The 19,742-nt window shown below is 40.3% G+C and overlaps 1 protein-coding gene across 1 annotated transcript in view; it reads right to left on the bottom strand.

The window, feature by feature from the left end:
- Window positions 1-19,516, bottom strand: part of HMGA2 (high mobility group AT-hook 2) — a 127,956-nt gene extending 108,440 nt beyond the window's left edge. The window contains exons 1-3 of the mRNA XM_037062801.1: window positions 18,921-19,516; window positions 16,232-16,318; window positions 5,972-6,022 (exon numbers count right to left, since the gene is read on the bottom strand). Coding sequence (XP_036918696.1) covers window positions 5,972-6,022; window positions 16,232-16,318; window positions 18,921-19,031 — 249 coding nt within the window. The 5' untranslated portion in view covers window positions 19,032-19,516. The remainder of the gene's footprint in view (window positions 1-5,971; window positions 6,023-16,231; window positions 16,319-18,920) is intronic.
- Window positions 19,517-19,742: the final 226 nt, after the last annotated feature.

The raw sequence follows: 19,742 nt of genomic DNA, 5'->3' as shown, positions 1-19,742 counted from the left end.
TGATTATTAGTGTTTTCACATTTAGCCTTGCAATTTTAAAAAATCATTTTAGTAAATTTTACAGTATGTTATTAAAAAAACAAAATAACCAGTCATTTTCCCCCCAAAGTTCTGTTCTGTAAAGTTTTCCATTTTATGACAAAATATTGTTAAGGAGGGGATAATTTTATTTTATTTTTTAAGATTTTATTTATTTATCTTTAGAGGGGAAGGGAAGGAGAGAGGGAGAGAAATATCAATGTATGGTTGCCTCTCGTGTGTCTCCTGCTGGGAACGGGCCTGCAACCCAGGCATGTGACCTGACTGGGAATCGAACCGCGATCATGTGGTTCACAGGCCTGCACTCAATCCACTGAGCTACACCAGCCAGGGCCAAGGAGGGGATAATTTTAGAAAATATTGCTCACTAATTTTGAGCACCTTATGTGGATCAGAAAATTTATATTCTATTTGCTGAGCATATAACATGGGCTTCAGAGGGACCATCTCCCAAATTTTAAAACCTATTATAATCACAAGTTTCTAAGGGAAAATGATGTTACCTTCACACACTCCATTAGCAGAGAATTTTTTATGTTAACTTAAAGTCATTTCTTTCCTTCTGACTCCATTAAAAAGTTGTAATTATCTGCAATATGCATTATTTCAGTTCAAACCAGGGAAGTGTTAAATTTCAAATGGCTACAAGTTTTTTTAAAAGTAACAAACATCTGGAAGGAAAAAGTAATGGAAATGAAGACCTAGGGTTTTCAACATTAGATTTCCAGGTTCCTCAAAATATCAATGGTTGGGATCTTTTGAAGAAATCCAATGTTTCAATCAGTCTAGCTATAATAGGTTTTAATTCTGATGTAGTTCCCTTACTTGATTTTCAAACCATCATTTATGTTTCTAGATTTCTACAAACTTGGAAAAACAAACAGCCCTTGTTGCCCACCGAGAATCCTCGTATGTTTGACTAACAAATGAAATTACATCACTTTCCTGTGTATCACAAGCTCTTTAATAAAAGAAAGACAACTGTCCCCAGAAAGAGATGGACTGGGATGCATATTTTTAAATCAACATACTGCCACACACACCCCAGCACTGAATAAAGAGGATCGAGAGCCCAGAAAACAGCTGGGCTTTGTTAGTTAGTTCCTAGTGACCAAATGAATTTAAGCTTCAGCATCTGGTCCTTGGGTCAATTTCTGGGTCAAGCTCAGTATCTCCAGAATCATTTTTTTAAATTTAAACACCATTAATTCAGATTGGAGAGTGTTTTCCTTTTGTTGTTAATGTCCTTTCTCAAAAAGACATTCTGTAAGCAAAACACCTAAAAACATCTTTTTCCCATTGATTTATTCTTTATTATTTTGTCCTTCCTTCTTTTCCTCCAGAAGCACCAGTTGCTTCACTAAGCAACATCTGGATGGAGCCTTTCATACGTGAGGTTAACATCTTTATTTTTTCATTGTAGCCTTGAGCCTTAGCTCCACTCTCTAAAACTTTTTCCAAATATTTTCCACCACTAAATCAGATATGTGACAAGCTTCTTTCCTGGGCAAGTACCGAAGAGTACAAATATGAAATGCCTTAATTCAGTTGGCAGAAGGCCTGACTGATGGAAGTCCACACAGGGTCTGAGAAACCAGGGTATCTCTCATGCACATATTGAGACAAAGAGCAGAAATTCTACTTTTCAAATTGGTAAACAGCACAAGACACCAAACCTCTACCATGAGAAGAAAGGCTCATAAAACCATAATTTAAAGTGTTCCCCTTAACTGTAAATAGATTTACAACGTACTTTAGTATTCTTTATTAGCAATTCTTAAAATGTATGATATTTAGCATAGACATATTGAAGACATGATGATACCCACAAGGTACTTGGTTAGTGTGATGCATAACCTCACTCCACGTGTAACTACTGGTAGCTGTAAGTAATAAGAGTTCAGGCTGTCAGTGATATCTCCATGAAAGTGTATAGTGGAATTGAGAGTAATTTCTAGCCTTTATACAGCACTTACTATATGCCATGCCTTTTGAATAAGTCTTTTGGATGCATTATCTTATTTAATCCTCAGAACAACTCTATGAGAAATGTACTGTTCTTACATTGTTTTAAAGATAAGAAAACTGGACCTTTAAAATGTCATGTGATTTGCTCTAGATTACAGTTTAGCAAAGTGATGGGCCAGAGTTTGAACCCAAGCCGTCTGAATCCAAATCCTGAGTTCCCAATTATTAAGACCAGGAGAAAAGTTAGGTCCTATTTCCCTCTCTTTCTTATATCATTCACTTCTTCCAAAAATATAAATAAGTAAATAAATAAATAGGAAGTCCAAACTAACTCATCACAAAGAACAGACCTAAAATCTAACTCAAGTGAAAGGTAACCACCTAAATAGAAGTGCTCCTAACCAAAACTAGTTAATGTCCTCACTGGATGGGCCAACCCTCCATCTCCTGCAATAGCAAGACCGGCACAATGTTTTTGGTTAATCTGCCTTTGAATACCTGACCAATTACGGACGCCAATCACATCAGATGAGAGGGTTACACTGTAGACATGTTTTTTCTAGCCCTATTACATGGCACTATAGGATTTACAAGACATCTTTTTTAAATCAAAAGAACTTTAAAAGAAAACAATCCAAAAGAATAACAGGGAAGCAATTTGGCTTTTAGGCTATGTACTTCGCTTAGTAAATCCAGTCAATTGAAAAATATATCTCTGATACAAGGAAATCAGAGAATGACATTGTTGGAAAGAACTGAACTGACTATAAAGTACAAACCCATTTCCTATGGAAAATGCAATAATTTACTTCTTCAGCACCAGCTTTCCAGGGAAGAACGCCATTTAACGCCTTGCTGTGACTGGCTGCACACTCTGCCCAACAGAACATATACAAGCAAAGAGGAAACACGCTGTCTAGAAAAAATATACAATTTCCTTTTATTTCCTCTTCTGAGTAGAGCAACTCTTCTTTTGGAACAAAGCAGTGGCTTATAACAATTTACTACGTAACATTTTCCATTCGGACAGCCAGTAAACATTAGAAGCCATGAGAGTCAATGAGGATGACCCACTGACTCTCAGAAAGACAAGGGTTCTGTGGTGGGAGCTTCACATGGGCCTCTGACCAAGCAGGATGATCAGCTGCCTGGAATGCGTATCTCCACCAAGTGAGCAAGAATCCATTGAGAAAAAATAAACATATACTGTAATTAATCCACATTTTATTCCAGCTCAGCTGAAATGTCAGTTGTGTGAGGATGAGTAGTAGGAAATAAAGCTACAAAGACAGGCGGGTATAAACTATAGGAATCTCAAAGTGCTAAGACAGGCTGCAATTAATTCAGTGGCTGGCTGCAGACCCACAGAGGCTGGTGGGTGGGGGAATGAGGAGATACTGGTCAAAAGGGACATACTTCCAGGTGTAGGTAAGTTCTAGGGATCTAGCATGGGATTATAGTTAACGATACTGTATTATACACCTGAAAGTTAAGAGAGTAAACCTTACATGGTCTCACCACAAAAAAAGATTACTGGAGGTGATGGAGGTATTAACTAATGTTACTGTGGTAACCATTTTGCAATATGTATAAAATGTATCAAATCAACATGTTGTATTCCTTAAATTTACACACTGTCATATGCCAATTACATCCCCAAACAAGCCACACTTGGTACCTATTGTGCTGGTTAATGTCCATTGTAGTTTCCTATAATTTATTTCATTTCATTTCAGCAAAATTAATTTCATGACTTCAAACACCTTATCTATTTTCTAATATGTAGCCTATTAGAAAGTTTATACAGGTCTTTCATATTGATTAGTTCAATGGGGTAGGATATGCTATCAAAGTTCTGATGCTTGAAAATGGAAGCCCTCTATTTACGTGTATGTATGCATGCCAATGCCAACCTAGTCAACAGGGTGCTCATTTGAGTATAATGCAAGGAGCACTTTTTGATGTCTGAGACAAAGTCAAAAAAGGCCTTGTAACTTCCTCCTCACTAGTCAGAACACTCTCCAGCAGGCCTGAGTGCGTGTCAGAAGGCCAAAAACCTACCCTGAGATCACGAGGCTGGAAGGCCACCCATGGGTGGGTGGCTCCAGTCATTCCCAAACGCAACCAAAATCCAACCCAATCCTGTGAAAGCACCAGATCTGTGAATGAGGAAGCCTCCAGGTTCGAGGCTCCTAGCACTGGAGTCGCCCTCTACAGCTTGAGCCCTTGCAGCTCAGGCTGTGGACATCCTGAAGCACCGGCAAGCCTTTCTGCTGGGCCCGGCCCATATACCTGACCTGAAGAATCCGTGAGCATAATAAAATGTCCTGTTTTTACATGATTAACTCTGGGGGCAGTGGATTACGCGGTGATAGGTAGCTAGAACCCTGTGCACAAGATCGGTGGTAAATCCACTGGTTGTGGAGCCCACACCTAAAATGTGACACTTAATTCTGGGAAACACATTTCCAAAGACTAAAATCAAGCATAGTCAGAAGAGAGTCACAAGAATGTTCATTTATGGGGGGAAACTGAAAGGACTGGAGATACTCAAACCAGAAAAGAGAAAAAGGGTATATGTTAACTGTCTTCAAATACATGAAAGGCTATCATGAGTGAAAATGAAAAGTTATTCTGTATATTCTCAGAATAGAGGCCTAGGGACAGTGAGCAGAAGTTAGAGGAAGTCGGATGGAAGAATTTTCTAATGTTCAGAGCTTTCTGGGAAAGAAGAGGACGGCTGAAGTAGTAAGTTCCCTAATATTCATAAGGTAATCAAACACAGCCTAGATAGATGGTCACCACCCAGGGAGTAGGTTTGGAGAGAATTCATTTATTGACCAGAACGTTGAATGAAATGCTCTTACTTTAAGGTTACACTGTAACACTGAGATGGGTTTAATCTAAAGATCAACCCCATTTGCTTGCACGGAGAAATCTAATCCCAGCACATGTTGAGCAGAGGGGAAAAAAATACAAGATGAATAAATTAAATGAAAGGCAATACCTAGGTATAAAGAAAAAGTGATGGAGAACTTCAGGTGAAGAAATGGCAAACTAACAGGAAAATATAATCCAGCATAGCAGCAAAGAACCCTTTAAAAAAGATGAAGCATGAAGCATAAGCCAAGGAAGAGAGACAGGGAAAGGCAAGGATCCCATCCCGGACGATACTGGGTATAGAGGACGCCTTTCTTTTCCTTGAGAAATGGTTTTATTCACTGTTAAGACTTTTCTCTTCTGTCCGTGGGAAAGACAAACCAAAAGAGCATGGCAGAGTAGCAGCAAAGGGAACAAGTTCAAGTGGTAAAATGAGCAAAGCTCTTAAGCGGTCACTGAATTTCTGGCCTCAAATAGATCTGTCTGCCCGAGGGTCAAGCGCACTTGCACGGAAACCACTGTTGATACCGTCGGGATATAAGAATGACTAAGGGAAGCAAGAAAAACTGGAAATTAAAACCTGGTTTCTTAACAAAGCCAATACGGGGGCGAAAAACACAAACCACCTAGAAAATGAGATGTGTCTAAGAGGGCAAAGCCACAAAGGAAACAAAAAAGAACAAAAAAACGTTAAAAAGTTATCTCAAACACATTTCATCTGAACTTTATCTCCATTTGTAATCAGCTTCTAAGGTTTCATAATAGCCTTTAACCTTCATTACACAACCCACTGAACAAGTCCTCTCATTGTTACCCCACTTGAAGGAAGAGTGGAGACTCTTTTCATATTGATAAGAGAGAGAAAAAGGAGTCACTCCTAGGAAAGAAAAGTGTTCTGAGTAAACTCCTGGAGCCTAATGGTAGGTAAGGGTGGTGATAATCTTTCCCTTGCCTTAACCCTTTCAAAGATTCATGGAACCATAGATTACCAATTCATGTAATTGATAAAATAAAGCACAGGTTTCATTTAAAGAAACAGACACTTTTTATTAGGAAAAAATAAAAATTGTATCTTATTACTCACCCATTTCCTAGGTCGGCCCCTTGGCCGTTTTTCTCCAGTGGCTTCTGCTTTCTGCAAAATGAAAGAGGAAATCATGCGGTTTCCTACTTGACATTATTTATAAGCGCTGCACCAAGGCACGCATTTCAAGCAAGTCTGTTCCAGTCTGCAGAGGTGGTATTAAGATTGTTTTACCAGTCTCCTCTCTTTAGGTTCGTCTTCTCCATTTTTGATTCTTCTTCTTTGTTCTCCACTGTATGATGTAAATAGATACCTATACAACCCTCACCCTAAAAGGCACCCCTGGAATGAGTTTCTTTTATTTTTATCCATAATAAAAAATTATTTACATATACCCATAGTTGTATAAAGTATTTTAGAAAATGAATGTTTCTTAAGTGATGGCTTCCTCTCCATGTCACTAAAGTTACAAAAATTAATATTGATGTACTGCTTTATAATTTACAAAGCACTTCTACCTATATTGTTAGTCAAAACCAAGTCTAAATGTAAATAAGACATAAAATTCTGATGAAAAGAACTTCTGCATATTTCTGCAGTTAATTCCCTCTTCTTTACCAAAAAAGAATCACTTATCAATCATTTCACCTAAAACAGAGGGGAAAAAGTACTGGAAGAAATCATCAGTATTTGTCTCTGAAATGAAAACTATGGATATTAAAAATAATAACTAACAAATATGTACATTAACTATAATTCCACACTTAACACAGATCTAACCACCTTGAGAATTGTTCACTGCTTTACTTCATAGAAGATTCTTCTAGTATCATGGGTATTTTTTCCCTTTTGAATCTAAATTTAACATTGTCTATTAAGTAATTTCCCTGTGTTTACCATCCCTTACACACACACACATACACACATCACATACTCCTTCTATAAAAACAGGATAAAGAAAACTTAGGCAGCTTGAGTCAGTATAGCTTGTTTTGCATTTTACTTTGGTTACCTGGGGTGGCAGCCAGTAGGTTCCTTCATACATTGATACTAAAATGACCTTTTATACTTGTCTACCCTGCCAAACGAGAATCTCCTCTTTCTCGATTCAATATTCGGGTAAAAATAGATGGAGACAGCTGATAGATTAGATGGATAGATAGATAAAAGATAGAAACAAACAAACAAACAAAACAAGCCACAGGATTTCTCACCAAGAACCTTCCTGGCCTGGCACTAGTATCCAACAGGTCCCATGAACTAACCCAAACCCTCAATAATCACGTTAGTTCACATTTATTTAGTATCTAAAATACCCCAAAGGGCTAAGTCATTCACATGTTATTTTAATCCTTACAAAGTGGTTGTTTTTTCTTATTTTGCAGATGAGCAACTAGATTTCAGCCAGGAGAGGTAAATAACTCAAGGTCACACACAAAGCTGGTAGGGAAATGGCAGATCTGGGAACTGATCCCAGTTCTGCGGGCGGGGCTCTAAGGACCGATTCCTATACTCTCAACAGTGCTGCTGCCTTTCCTTGGGCATTTGCCACCATAAGGAGATATTTTAGTTAACTAAAATCCCCACTGATTCGGCTAATTTCCCCAAACTGAAGGAAGCCTGCTGGGGCCTTTGTCTATCTGACCATCGGACTGGGCACTTTGAATGGCGGTTGACTACTTTTCGGCAGCTGCACAAAGGAGTCACTCATTGTCAGGGGTTGGTGGCAATGTCTTAACGTCAGTCATGAGGACATGAAGTAGATTAAGTGAAAGCCAAGAAGGTCCACTGAATCGTACCCTCTTGCTGAGTGTTGTCTCAGGGAGAGAGGGAGCTACCTTAAGAGGAACACAAGCTCCACTTTGGAAAGTTTAGATGCAAACCCCTGCTCTGACATTATAGCTTTAGATTGGACTGGTCCCTGAAAAACCCACTTTGATTTTATATGTGAAATGGAGATAATGCCCCCTGTGAGGAGTGAAGTGCCCACCACGAATGAGGTGCTCAAGAAATGTCCCCCCCCCTTCTAATAAGATGGAACTCTAAAAGGGAAAGTTTTCCTTTAGGTTAGTCCAATCTCACAGAAGGCTCAGTCTATGCAAATATTCCATTACACCCGTCACCTTTAGAATGAAGCTTTTAAGAAACCCTTTGGCTAGTACATAGTGAGTTATAGAAGTACAAAATTCCCTAATACAGAAGCAGTGTCTGAGTGAGTCTTTGGGAGCCTAATTTACCCAGTAGTAAATTACACCAACACAGAAGATAGAAATCCTTCCTAGCGTGCATGGCGATGATAGGTGGAGTTGAGGGGAGGCGGCTGTTGACCTTCAAGACTAGCAGAGCAACACCAGGCTCCCTCTGCACAGTTGCTATGTTTCAGGGTGTATCTAAATTCTGTTGAAGAGAAGGTTGTTTTCTAAGAGGGTTTCACTGCATTTCAAAGTCAGAGAAAGCAAATCTCTCCAACAGAGAGAAAGCCCTACAAATAAAAGGATTTTAAAATGAGCATCTCATTTACAAAAAAAAAAAAAAGCCTCTTCAAAAACAAAATTCACACCACTAGCGAAAGGGCAAAATATCACGACTGTCCCTTGGATTTGTTAAAAGCAAACTTGCTCCGAGATCTTCGGCCCGTGCTCCATGTAAACTGAAACCCTCTTCTGAGACTACATCTAGGAGAAACGCATTAGCTGTGCTGTGTGGCGTCGATCTGGGAGGTTTTCATTGTTCTTTAAAACCCACATTATTTAATCATTCTGATCAAACTTCACAAAGCCTGCAAAACAAGTTAGGATTTTAGTTTATAAACCAGCATAGATTCAGGGTTTTTACATACTGAAGAACACAGCCTTTAATTTTTTCCCCTGTATTTAACGCTCTTCGGGATATTATTTTTCAATAGAGGACAAACAAAACATTTTGGGGGCTTCTTTTCTGTTTAATATGTCAACATATGCAATACCCGTGGAAGTGTATATTTGTTTTTCCTCTGTCAGAGAAGAATTTGGTTCTGAACTGCAAACCCTGAATGAATTGAGACAAAAATTCAGTCTAAGTATTTCCTGCTCATGGTGGGGGGGGGGGGGGCGGGTGTAGAGGTGGGGTGAGGGTGGAAATGCTACATTTGCAAGAATTGAAATTTCAGACTATGATCAGCACTGTTATACTAATATACGCAGCTACCTTACTGTATCTTGTTAAAAGTGATGCCTCTTCCTTGCTTGTCTTCATTCATATTGACTTTTTTTAAAGTTTAGATTCAGAACTGTATCTTTAATTTTATAATATGCTTAGAAGCAAGTTCATGAGGACTGGGAGGAATGTCAAATGGGAAATGTAGTTATTTCTCTCTCTAAGAAGTCCTGGTTTCTCCAGGCTTTTAAATGCACTCTGCACTTAAAAAGTAATTAAGAAAGGAAATTCATCAAACAAACACAACTCTTGCATTTGGAAACAGTGCTTTGTCTGGAGCACAAGATACGCTCCCTACATATTTGCTGAAGAGGGAAGGAAGGAAAAATAGAAACACTGCTGTTTATATCATGTATATGTCTTGTTTCCTTCTTGCTATCAGAATGCTACAACTTTGTAGGACTTCTGGGTAGGACTTTAAAAAATCTAGCTCCTTCGTTTAATAAACGAGAAAGCTTTTAGATGCCTTATGATCTCCCCAAGCCTAGCCCTGTGGTTTATCAGGGAGCCCGAAGTCTGTGGGTATCAGCTAAAGTGCTTCTGCAGTCCAAGCTTGTGGAGCTGCCCTCCAAAGGTATCTCAAAACCTGACTTCCAACCTGCATTTCAGGTTACTGGAGATAACAGTCTACATTCTAGCAAATGGTTTATGAAATATTTGACATCTATAGCAGAGGAACTATCCTAAGCTTTAGAATGAGATTTGAATCCAAATCCAGGAGCCACCATTTGCTAGGGTTTGAACACAAGGTCTGTCAGTTTCCCACTTGTGCAATGAAGACCAGAATGTCTACACCAGAGGATAGAAGACGATGTATATGGAATGTGCCTGACAAGGGCGACAGCACTGAGTAGAGACTCAAATTTAATTTCTTCTTCCCCCCACATTTCATAATGCTACCCTTAAAAAACACCTTCCAAGTTTTTAAGATTCCATAGTGATTTTTTTGAGCATCATCTTAAGTATGGCCCCTATGACTTCCCCTCTTCCACAATTGGGAGATTAAGCCATCTGCCCATATTCATAAGTAGTGGAACTAAGACCCAATTTAATTTCAAGGCAATAAAGGCTCTATTCTTCTGGGAGAGGCTCCCATACAAAATAAAATAGCCATGGGCAAATTTTTAAAAATCAAAACCTTCTGGGGTGAGAAGCAAATGAGTAGTTAAAAGTAAAACATTTCCTTGCCCTGGCTGGCATAGCTCAGTGGATTGAGCGCGGGCCTGCGAACCAGACGATTGCGGTTCGATTCCCAGTCAGGGCACATGCCTGGGTTGCAGGCCGGTTCCTTGCAGGCTAACTACCAGCAGGGGATGCACAAAAGGCAACCATACATTGGTGTTTCTCTCCCTCTCTCCTTCCCCTCTAAAGATAAATAAACAAATAAAATCTTTAAAAAAAATCTTAAAAAAAAAGTAAAACATTTCCAAGTTTCCTGTAAAGACATGGACAGGAGCTGAGGTTGGGAAGCAAGATAACTGTCCAGTTCTGACTTCTAAGTCAAACTTAGACAGCTATTAATTTTTTGCTAATCTAAATGCTCTCATCATATTTTATATGTACTGTGGTATTGCATGAAAGTCAGAACTTTCCCATCCTTAATCAATCAGTACCTCTGAATAACAACCTGCCCCCCAAGAAAGAACTAAAAGAATATTTAGGCATAGTAGACCTTGTTTTGTTTTCATGTATCTGTGTACGTATATAAGTACAATACGTATGTATGCAAAGATGGATAGACAGATCATTTTAAGACTAAGACCTGAAGACCTAGGAGCAGATGAAACCAACTACCCAAAGTTTAAAAAGTCACATTTTATTTCTTTCCGTTGTTCTCTTAAAAATATAAACAGGGTAAAATCAATGTACACTGGTATCAAAGTCACCTGGACCCATCCATTAGACTAAGCACTGACTAGTTCTCATTTCACCGTTTTGATGATCCAGTTTTAAGGGTTTCTAAGTGTACGTGCAACCATTTGTAGTCTTAAAAAGATGCTACAAGCTTGCCATCATTCTATCCTCTACTGAAGTTTGTGCTCTTTTTACCCAAGGAAGCCCTCGTTGTCAACTCCCATATCATTATTTACACCGGCCCGCTCTTCACCTAGACAGGCACTAAATTAAAGCCAGGCCAAAATGACTTGAGAAGTTATTTCAAAGTTTAACTTTACCTTCCTTTAAACCCTCTGTCGACCTCTTCCATAATCAGAAAAATCAGTATCAATGATACAAGGGTTCATAGGGGTTACCTTCTGAGCAAACTGTCCCCAAGAAAAGAGAATGACTGCACTACCTCTCGCTAAACCAATGAGAAAATGCCACTCAAAACTGTTCAGTGCATTAAAGCAATAGAGAATAAAACAATAGCCTAGAATACAATAGGTCCTCCATTCCCCTTCTCCTCCTGGTTGGCAGAACAAAGATTCGTAACTAAAAATTTTAGAATTTAGAAGAGTGAAATTCCTTGTTTCACCCTTGGCCAAGTGATATGGTTCCAAGGTGAGCTCTGGAAACTGCAGAAAGTCAACTAACAAGACAAGATAGGTTTGCATGACTTCACTGACATAAAATGCTTCCCAGCATCCATTCATTCGCAAGAAAGAACTGAGATGCAACGGAATACCAATCCGGTATGTTTTCACTCCTTAGCACCTGTTGAGATCTGGAGATAAAAACAAGTCAGGGTTGTGGTCAAAGTAATGAGGAGTTTTCCATGAAAAAAGGTGAGAAGAATCATAGTTTGCAGACAGTGAGAATTATGACTCCCTTGAAATAAAGTTATTTCATAAAATAATTCAAATGCACTTGAACATCCTATATTTGGATCATAATCTGTGATGACTCAAAGGCATTGCCAGATAAAATTTACTGATGCAATAAGGCTTGGTCCTCCCTGGCAACGTGAAATGATAAAAAAATGAGTTAATTGTTTAGGCAAGTCAGCCTAAAATATAAAGATTATGGAGACAATAATAGGGATTTACTTAATTCTACCTCCCTACCTACTTAGATAGGGCCCTGGATCCCAGTGGAAATTACCTTCCCACTAAATCATACCAGCTACAGCCCTTACTGGTGTGGTTCAGTGGGTAGTCCCGCAAACCAAAAGGTCACCAGTTCGATTCCAGGTCAGGTTCCATGCCTGGGAGGCTGGCCAGGTCTGTGGTTGGGGGCATGTGAGAGACAACAGATTGACATTTATCCCCCTCTCTTTCTTTCTCCCTCCCCTCTTCTCCCACTGGAAATAAATAAAATCTTTTAAAATAATTAAATAAATCATACTACTGATGGAGAAACCATAGGCTGGAATTGTACGATAACTTCCAAAATCATCTTTCTTTCCCCAACTTACCTATAATGATGCCTTTGGTTATTCTCTTTAATTGAGCCTACTGTTCTGAAAAAAAAATTTTGTCCTCACTCAGCATTATGCTCTAACATGTACCTGAAATGATGAGTAAAACCCACATCCTCTCATCCAAAAATATCTATGATTGGCGTTAGTAATCATTTATGAAAAATCCAGAACATTTCTGGGAATGTGATTAGAAGAAGCACAAATCTGCCTTTTTAGTATCCAATTAATAGCAGGCCTTCTTTGCTTGCACAGACAGAAGATACAACTTAAATCTTTACCTAAACATATTATTTGAATCATATATCTAGACATTTTCATTCTGCACTTTGCTCTCTCAGTCTGGTCAAAAATGAGCTCAAGAAAATCTACGACATTATGAAGTAGGGCTACCTCACACTTCATATCTTTTTTGTATGCCATTTCCTTCTATTAAGGTTTGATTTCATCTATTTTCCCCTAAAAGTACCCGAATGAGAAGTGGCTTGAAACTTAGACATGAATTTGACTTGTGACCTTAAACACTGGAGAATTAATGACAACCTCTTTAGACTTCTCTCACGATGAACAAGCTGCAACAAAAATCCTCAACCTAACATAAAGGAGAAGGTATCTTTCTTTTCCCCAAACAGGGGTAATGTGAAAATACAAAGTGTTTCCCTCTAGCACAAACATGAGAAGAAAACAAAACAAAACAAAAATGAAATTAAGAAGCAACCGGTCACAGGTGTATCTCAAAGTAAGACATAAATAAAAAGGTCAAGACACACACACACAGACACACACATGAATAAGTTATGTATTCAGGAAAACAGTAACTTCTGGTTTCTTTTATGAAGATAACAATATGGAACTTGTTTGGGGACAAATTTTGAGCACTCAGATTGGAGTTCTAAGGAATGAGAGGACTGCTACATAATGGTCATCTATGAGAATTTGTCATAATGGAATATAAGAATATTATATTAATTTGTCATAATGGAATATAAATCGGAAGATTTAAGAATCATCTGCTCTTCTAAAAGTTCCAAGCATAACAGTGTCTTTAGAAATGTTTGTTTTACATTACACAAGTCAATTTACATTGAATGTGGTCTGAAATTAAAGTGAGTGCTAATGTAGGAGTCAAATACTTGGACTTGCAACACTCTGCATGCATTGTAAAATTTCACATCGCTAATTTTCCAACAAGCAGTTTTGTTTTCAAATGCCCCAAGGCCAGTTACTGAGACCAAACATAAACTTTGTAAGTAAACAAACTTCAAGCTGCAAGAAAGTTTAAACACATATCTTCAGGATTCCACTGTTTACTGCATCTCCTCTAATTTCAGAGTTCTATTCTCTTATATATATACTTACCAGTTTTTGTTATATAGTTTTCATTTTGATGAGCCTTAGTTCTCAGGAGAATATCCAATGTGTTAATCATAGAAGACTTCTCATATCTACTCTGGTCAGCCTAGCAGGATACATTTACCTTACATGTTATGAACAATATAGCTATTTCTTTAAAAGATCCCTTTTCAAAATCATTACAAACATAGGTTTTGTTAGAATACAATATATGTTTGATAAGTATATGTCCGATAATCATGTTTCTATAGGGTAGTAACAAACTCAATAAATACTGACTTGGAAGTGAAAATACCTTAAGTTTACACATGCCATGAACAATTTATCAATGTCATTCATTGTTTTGCAAAGTATTATCTTCTCCAAATGAAGGGTAATTTATAAAGCTGAAGAAGTGTAACAGTCATGTTATGGGAAAATATATTTATTCACTTATATTAGAAGGGTGACTTTTATAACAGAATTGTGTGAAATAATTTTGTCTGGAAGAATGAAAAATGTCAGAGAAGTATTTCCTTGGGAAAAAGAAAGCCTATTTTGTTTTGGAAGCTGTAATACATATGCATACAGCACTGTCACAGAGATGAGTGGCTTGTGAAGGTCACTGTTGATGCCTATCATAAAAGTAACTAAAAAAGAAATTAAACCTTCATTGGGAAGAGATCAGATTTTTTTGTTATTTTGTTTTAGGTGGTAAATTAGCACAAGTGTCAGCTCTCCTTGTCAGTGAAGATTTTGTTAGTCAGTGGTAAACTGTCTAAAACGAAAGGTGATGATGCAAGCATCTCTTTACTCTCTGGAAATCATGTGATGCAAATGAAATCTGAAAGATAATTCCTTTTTCTTTTCTGACTTAAATTTTAAATATTTCATTTATGATGAGATTTATGTATTTCCTCCTGGGAGATATTATAATGCTGCATCTTTCTTCAGAACAAGTCCATCATGGTCCAACTCCTTGATAGCTACCCACCAAGATACCCCTGTCACCTCATTAAAGAAAATCAAATTAGGTAAATCCTACACTGTGCAACATTAAAAAAACCCTTTTGAATTAGCCATTTTAGTTAATTTAATAAATGAGATAAAATGTAGCAGAAAGTATTCATTGTCAGAAATATAAGATTATATATTCTCATTTCTAAATGACAGGGTAGTTCAGAACTACTTGAAAATTTACTGATTGAATGTGAGTCACAAATCTTCATTCTGACAAGCAGTTATATTTAAATATATGAGAAATCTGCCCCTTCAGCTCTGTTCAGGACTGTGAAAGTAAAACAGACAAGAAATCATAGTTCCACTCAAAATACATATCACTGGTTGCTGTGACAGTTTACGACACAAAACCCATCACATATAATACAGTTAGTGCCCATCATCATAGAGAAAACCACATAAAACACTAATCCCCCAAAGAGGAGCCTGTCAGTCCTTTGTAACAAACACCGTACATGGTACACTCATATCTACTCAAAAATACATCAGAATTTACTTCTGAATATTGAAACTTTGTTTTTAACTAACAAACAAACCTACAGATAAAATACAGAAATTTCTCATATTTATTTATAAAGCTAAAAAAATGTGCATTTTATAGTGACCTTCACTTCTCTATACAAGTGTGGACCCTGAGATATTTCCTCTTCACTACCTCAAACAAAGCAACATAAAGTTATTTTAGACTGAAATGTAAGGTTTATAAAGAAGAACACTGGAAGTTGTACTTGACTGGGTCCTGTCCTGGCCCCTCAAAATACAGTGAGTCAAATATTTGTTTAAGAAAAACGTTTCATTGTGCCCCATTTAAAGCATTTCTATACCACCTAGTGGAAAGACTTTTTAGAAGATTTTGATATGTTATACTGCAAACTTATTGTAAATAAACAGTACACTTTATCATCAAATTTACAACTGTAAAATTCACAATTTATTTTCCAGTATCCCATAATTGGATTTACTTCTAATTATTGTCTATTTGGCAAAGCACTTAACTTTAATAGGGGGATTTGGATCTGCAGTAGTCTTGTAAATAAGCACAAAGTAAATTAATCTTTATTATTTTTAAAGGAAATTGCAAAACCTATAGTCTTGATTTGTATTTAACTATTTCACAACTGGCCCAATTCCTAATGGTGTCATTCCTCACTCCCCCTCCTCCCCCTCCCACATCCGTTTTAGGTTTCATAGTATTTGGTGATTGCTTGTTTAAAAACAACACGGAAGCCTCTTCATGAACTTTTTCATGAACTTTTTATGCTAAGCACTTGCTTAGAAGTCTAATATGAAGGGGAGGAAATGAGTCTCGGGGTAGCCAAGTGAAGACAAATCCTTAAGTGTGGATCTAGAATGGGAAAATTACAGGGGAGTTCCTGTGGTCACTGAGAAAGTTGGGAGGATTTAAGAAATCTCACCTTTTGAGCTGCTTTGGAGGGACTCTTGTTTTTGCTGCCTTTGGGTCTTCCCCTGGGTCTCTTAGGAGATGGCTCACCAGTTGGCTCCTAATTGTAAGGGGGAAAAAAATGCTGTTGTGGCAAGAATGTCTGCAAGAAATTGACCCTGACTCTATAGTTATACTTTTTCATGTGTTGCTCCACCAAACTGTTGGAACACATTCAGTTCAAGTATAAATAGTGGTGAGGGTACAGAGTTTACAGAAAGGGGAAATAACTATACTTTAAATCCAAGGGTTCAAAGAGGAAACTGTATTTTACATATGAAAACTAGATTCTATTTCAACCCTACAAAAGTAACAAAGGGTGACAAGTTTGCATGTTCTAGACAGAAAGTCATACATTTATGAAATGAAAAAGTCGAATGGTTATGCATTTGGCAACTCAACAATTAGCATGTTACACAAATACTACTAAGCATTGTACTAGCATCTCAAACAGACATACCAAGCTTACATCATAAATATTCTAACAATCTTCCCCACTGAAGTGATGCTTTTTAATCACATCTATATATCTGCATTGCCAGTCAACACATTGAGTATTGGAGCAATTACCCGAGTTCTTCAACTCAAAATAACTCTATTCCCCTTAAAATTTCCAAATAATTATGGTAAATCTGTTGTGGGAGGTTTTGCTTGAATTATCTAGATAATTGCTTCAATTCTCCACTTCCTTTTGGAGATCCAGGCATAGACTCTAGTCTAAATTTAAATATTTTTTGGTAAAAATGAACAATTTCTACAAAACTTTCTTTTGAGAAAACTCTTTAAATTCCTAGGGGGTTGAACTGGGGAAAACAAAAGGCGGGGGAGTGAATTGGACTAGAAGTGGGAAGAAGAAATTGAAACTATCAATAGGTTTAGCAAAACTTTAAATGGCTTCTATGCCAAGTAGTAAATACTCAAGTGGTTAAGAGAATGCGATGATTAATATTCCAGTTCCTCAATATTTAGCCAGTGAATCACCAACTTTCATTTCATTCAGATTTGGTGATTAAAATGAGAGTAATTAGCTTAAAACTCATGAAAGTCTTCAATGAAAATTCGCATCCTACTTAGAGAATCTGGGGAAGGTTACTGAAAGCTTCTTTGGGACCACGAGCGCCAGTGGGCACATCCGGAGCAAACACTTCGGAGACACATTTTCCTTTCTTTGTGAACTCTGCCTTAACTCAAAGGTAAAACCTCCAATCACCTCCAGACCCCACTGCAATTTCTTCTGGATTATTTTTTTGGAGGTTGGAGGCAATTAGAAGAACTAGAGAAAGCGGGGTGGCGGGTGGGAAACAAGGGCGGGGGGACGGGCAGAGACTTCCTGGGAGGTGTAAAACAGGATCCTAATGCGGTATAAAGTGTTGCTTGGGCAGAGCGGGAAAGCTCGGGGGCCTCTAGATGGGCTTGTTTCCTTTGATGATTTCAAAAAGGTACAACCCTCTTAGTTATTTAAAAAAAAAAAAACGCGCTGGCAAGCAAACATTGTACGATATCCCCACCTTGCTCTCGGGCAGCTTTGGGACTCTAGGATAATTTTCTAATCGGCCGATTTGCCATAAAGGAAGTGCTTTAAGGCTAAGGAATGAAGAAGTTTTAAAAGCTCGAGGAAGCGGAGTTTAAATGTTCTGAATAGTCAAGTACCGCTCCAGCCATGCCCGCCAAGGCTTGGAAATTTCAGCGAACAAAACCCCCCGCCCTGGGTGCTGCGCTCAGCCCTGCAAGCGCCGGCTGCACGCTTAATTGGTTGCATCCTCAGACAAAACCTTCCATTCCGCGGGGTCCAGGGTGCCCCTTGATCGTCCCCTCCCAACCCCCAGCCAATGGCCCTAAAGTAACACTTTTAATGTCTGAAGCTCTCAGGCGCGGGATCCAGGAGCATAAGGGAGACTGGGCGCCTGGCGAGGAAGTGACCCTAAACTACGGTGCACCCTCTCGGACATTAATTTCCATCGCGCCCTTGGTCAAAAGAACTAATCCCGTCCTTTGCGGACCCGGGCTCTTTTTTAGCCCCTTCCCAAGGACACCTCGGCGACGGCGCCGCATTTAAAGAGCCCCGAGAGGACCCGGCGGGCCCACGAGTTCTTTGTCGGGAGGGCGCGAGTCTCGGGCCACCGAGAGCTTGGGGAAGGCGCCAGGGGGGCGGCTGCTGCCTGCCAGACCCGGGCCCGCGAGCAGTCCCGGTTGGCGGGAGAAAGAGCCAAAGGCCCCCAGGACTTCGGGCCCTCCAACTCTGCTCCTCCAGCGCTGCCCCTCCAGAGCACTCTTGCCCCCCGGCACTTCTTTTCCCCCCGGACAATTGCAAAGGGGCTCCGAAAGCTCCTGGGGAGTCTCGGATTGTCAGACCCCGGCCGCGCTCAGTCATCGGGAGCTACCGAGACACTCAGAAGGGTGCACAATAGCGAAAATCCGTGAACGAGCTTTGCCCGACCCCACCTCCCTCCTCCGTCCGGCTGCCGGCAGAGGCTCCCCACCTCCCGGTCCAGAGGGGCGCGGGCGCCCCGGGGTTCAGCCGCGCACGGGACACCGCAGCCTGCCCCCCTGCTGGCGGGCAGCGCGCGGCGGCCACGGCGACTGGACTTCCGCGCTTTCCGGGGCCCTCGCAGAGAGAGCGGAGGTGGGCTGGAGCTCCCACCCTGCCCGGGGACGGTACTGACTTGCTGCTGCTTCCTGGGTCGGCCGCGTCCTCTCTTCTGAGGCGCCGGGGCGGCAGGTTGTCCCTGGGCAGAAGTGGACGGCTGCCCGGCGCCTTCACCGCGTGCGCTCATCCTGCCTCCCGCCGCCGCCGCTAACGCCGCTGCAGCTGCTTCGCCTCCGCCGCCCCCAATCGGCCCAGCACCTTTGGCGAGAGCGGTGGATAGGGCTGGAGAATGTGGCGGGATGAGAGAAAGCTGGGTGCTGAGAGGGCTGCTGCTTAGACTGCCACAGCTGCCACCATCAACACCGGACGTCCAGCGGCTTCCAAAAAGAGAGAAGAGGGGAGGAGGAGGAGGAGAGAAGGAGGCGCTGCTGGTGGCTGCAGCAGCGGTGGGTGGGTGCCGGAGGTGGAGGTGGCGGTGGCGGTGGAGGTGGAGGTGCGGAGAGGAGGAGGAAAGCGAGGGAGAAGAAAAAGAGGGTTTGAAGTTGGGAGGCTTCCCTCTCGGTTTAGGATCAGGAGTTGCGATCACCGGGAGCACTTCGGAAACGGCTTGGAAAGGGAAGAGCTTGGAGTGAATTGTGTCCCTTGAAATGTTAGGCGGGGAAAGAATTCCTCCTCCTCTTCCCCCCCGCTCCGCGCTCGCAGAGCAAGAAAGAGAAAGAGAGAGAAAACAAATAGCGCCTTGGGCAGTCGGAAAGCAAGGGAGGATGGGTGGATTCTGCTGAGCCTGGGTCGGGTACTTTGCACGGGCAGGGGACGAGCAGTGGGTGGCACCGCGCCTCCTTGGTAGCGAGAGCTGGCGGCAGCGGCGCGGGAGAGCAGGAGGGGGACCCGGCTGCTC

This window comes from Sturnira hondurensis, unplaced genomic scaffold (genome assembly GCF_014824575.4).
Source record: "Sturnira hondurensis isolate 20B ecotype Veracruz unplaced genomic scaffold, ASM1482457v3 Scaffold0014384, whole genome shotgun sequence".
NCBI classification, from domain to species: Eukaryota; Metazoa; Chordata; class Mammalia; order Chiroptera; family Phyllostomidae; genus Sturnira; species Sturnira hondurensis.
Note: the sequence above shows the minus strand (reverse complement) of the source record. Positions and strands in the feature narration are given on the sequence as shown.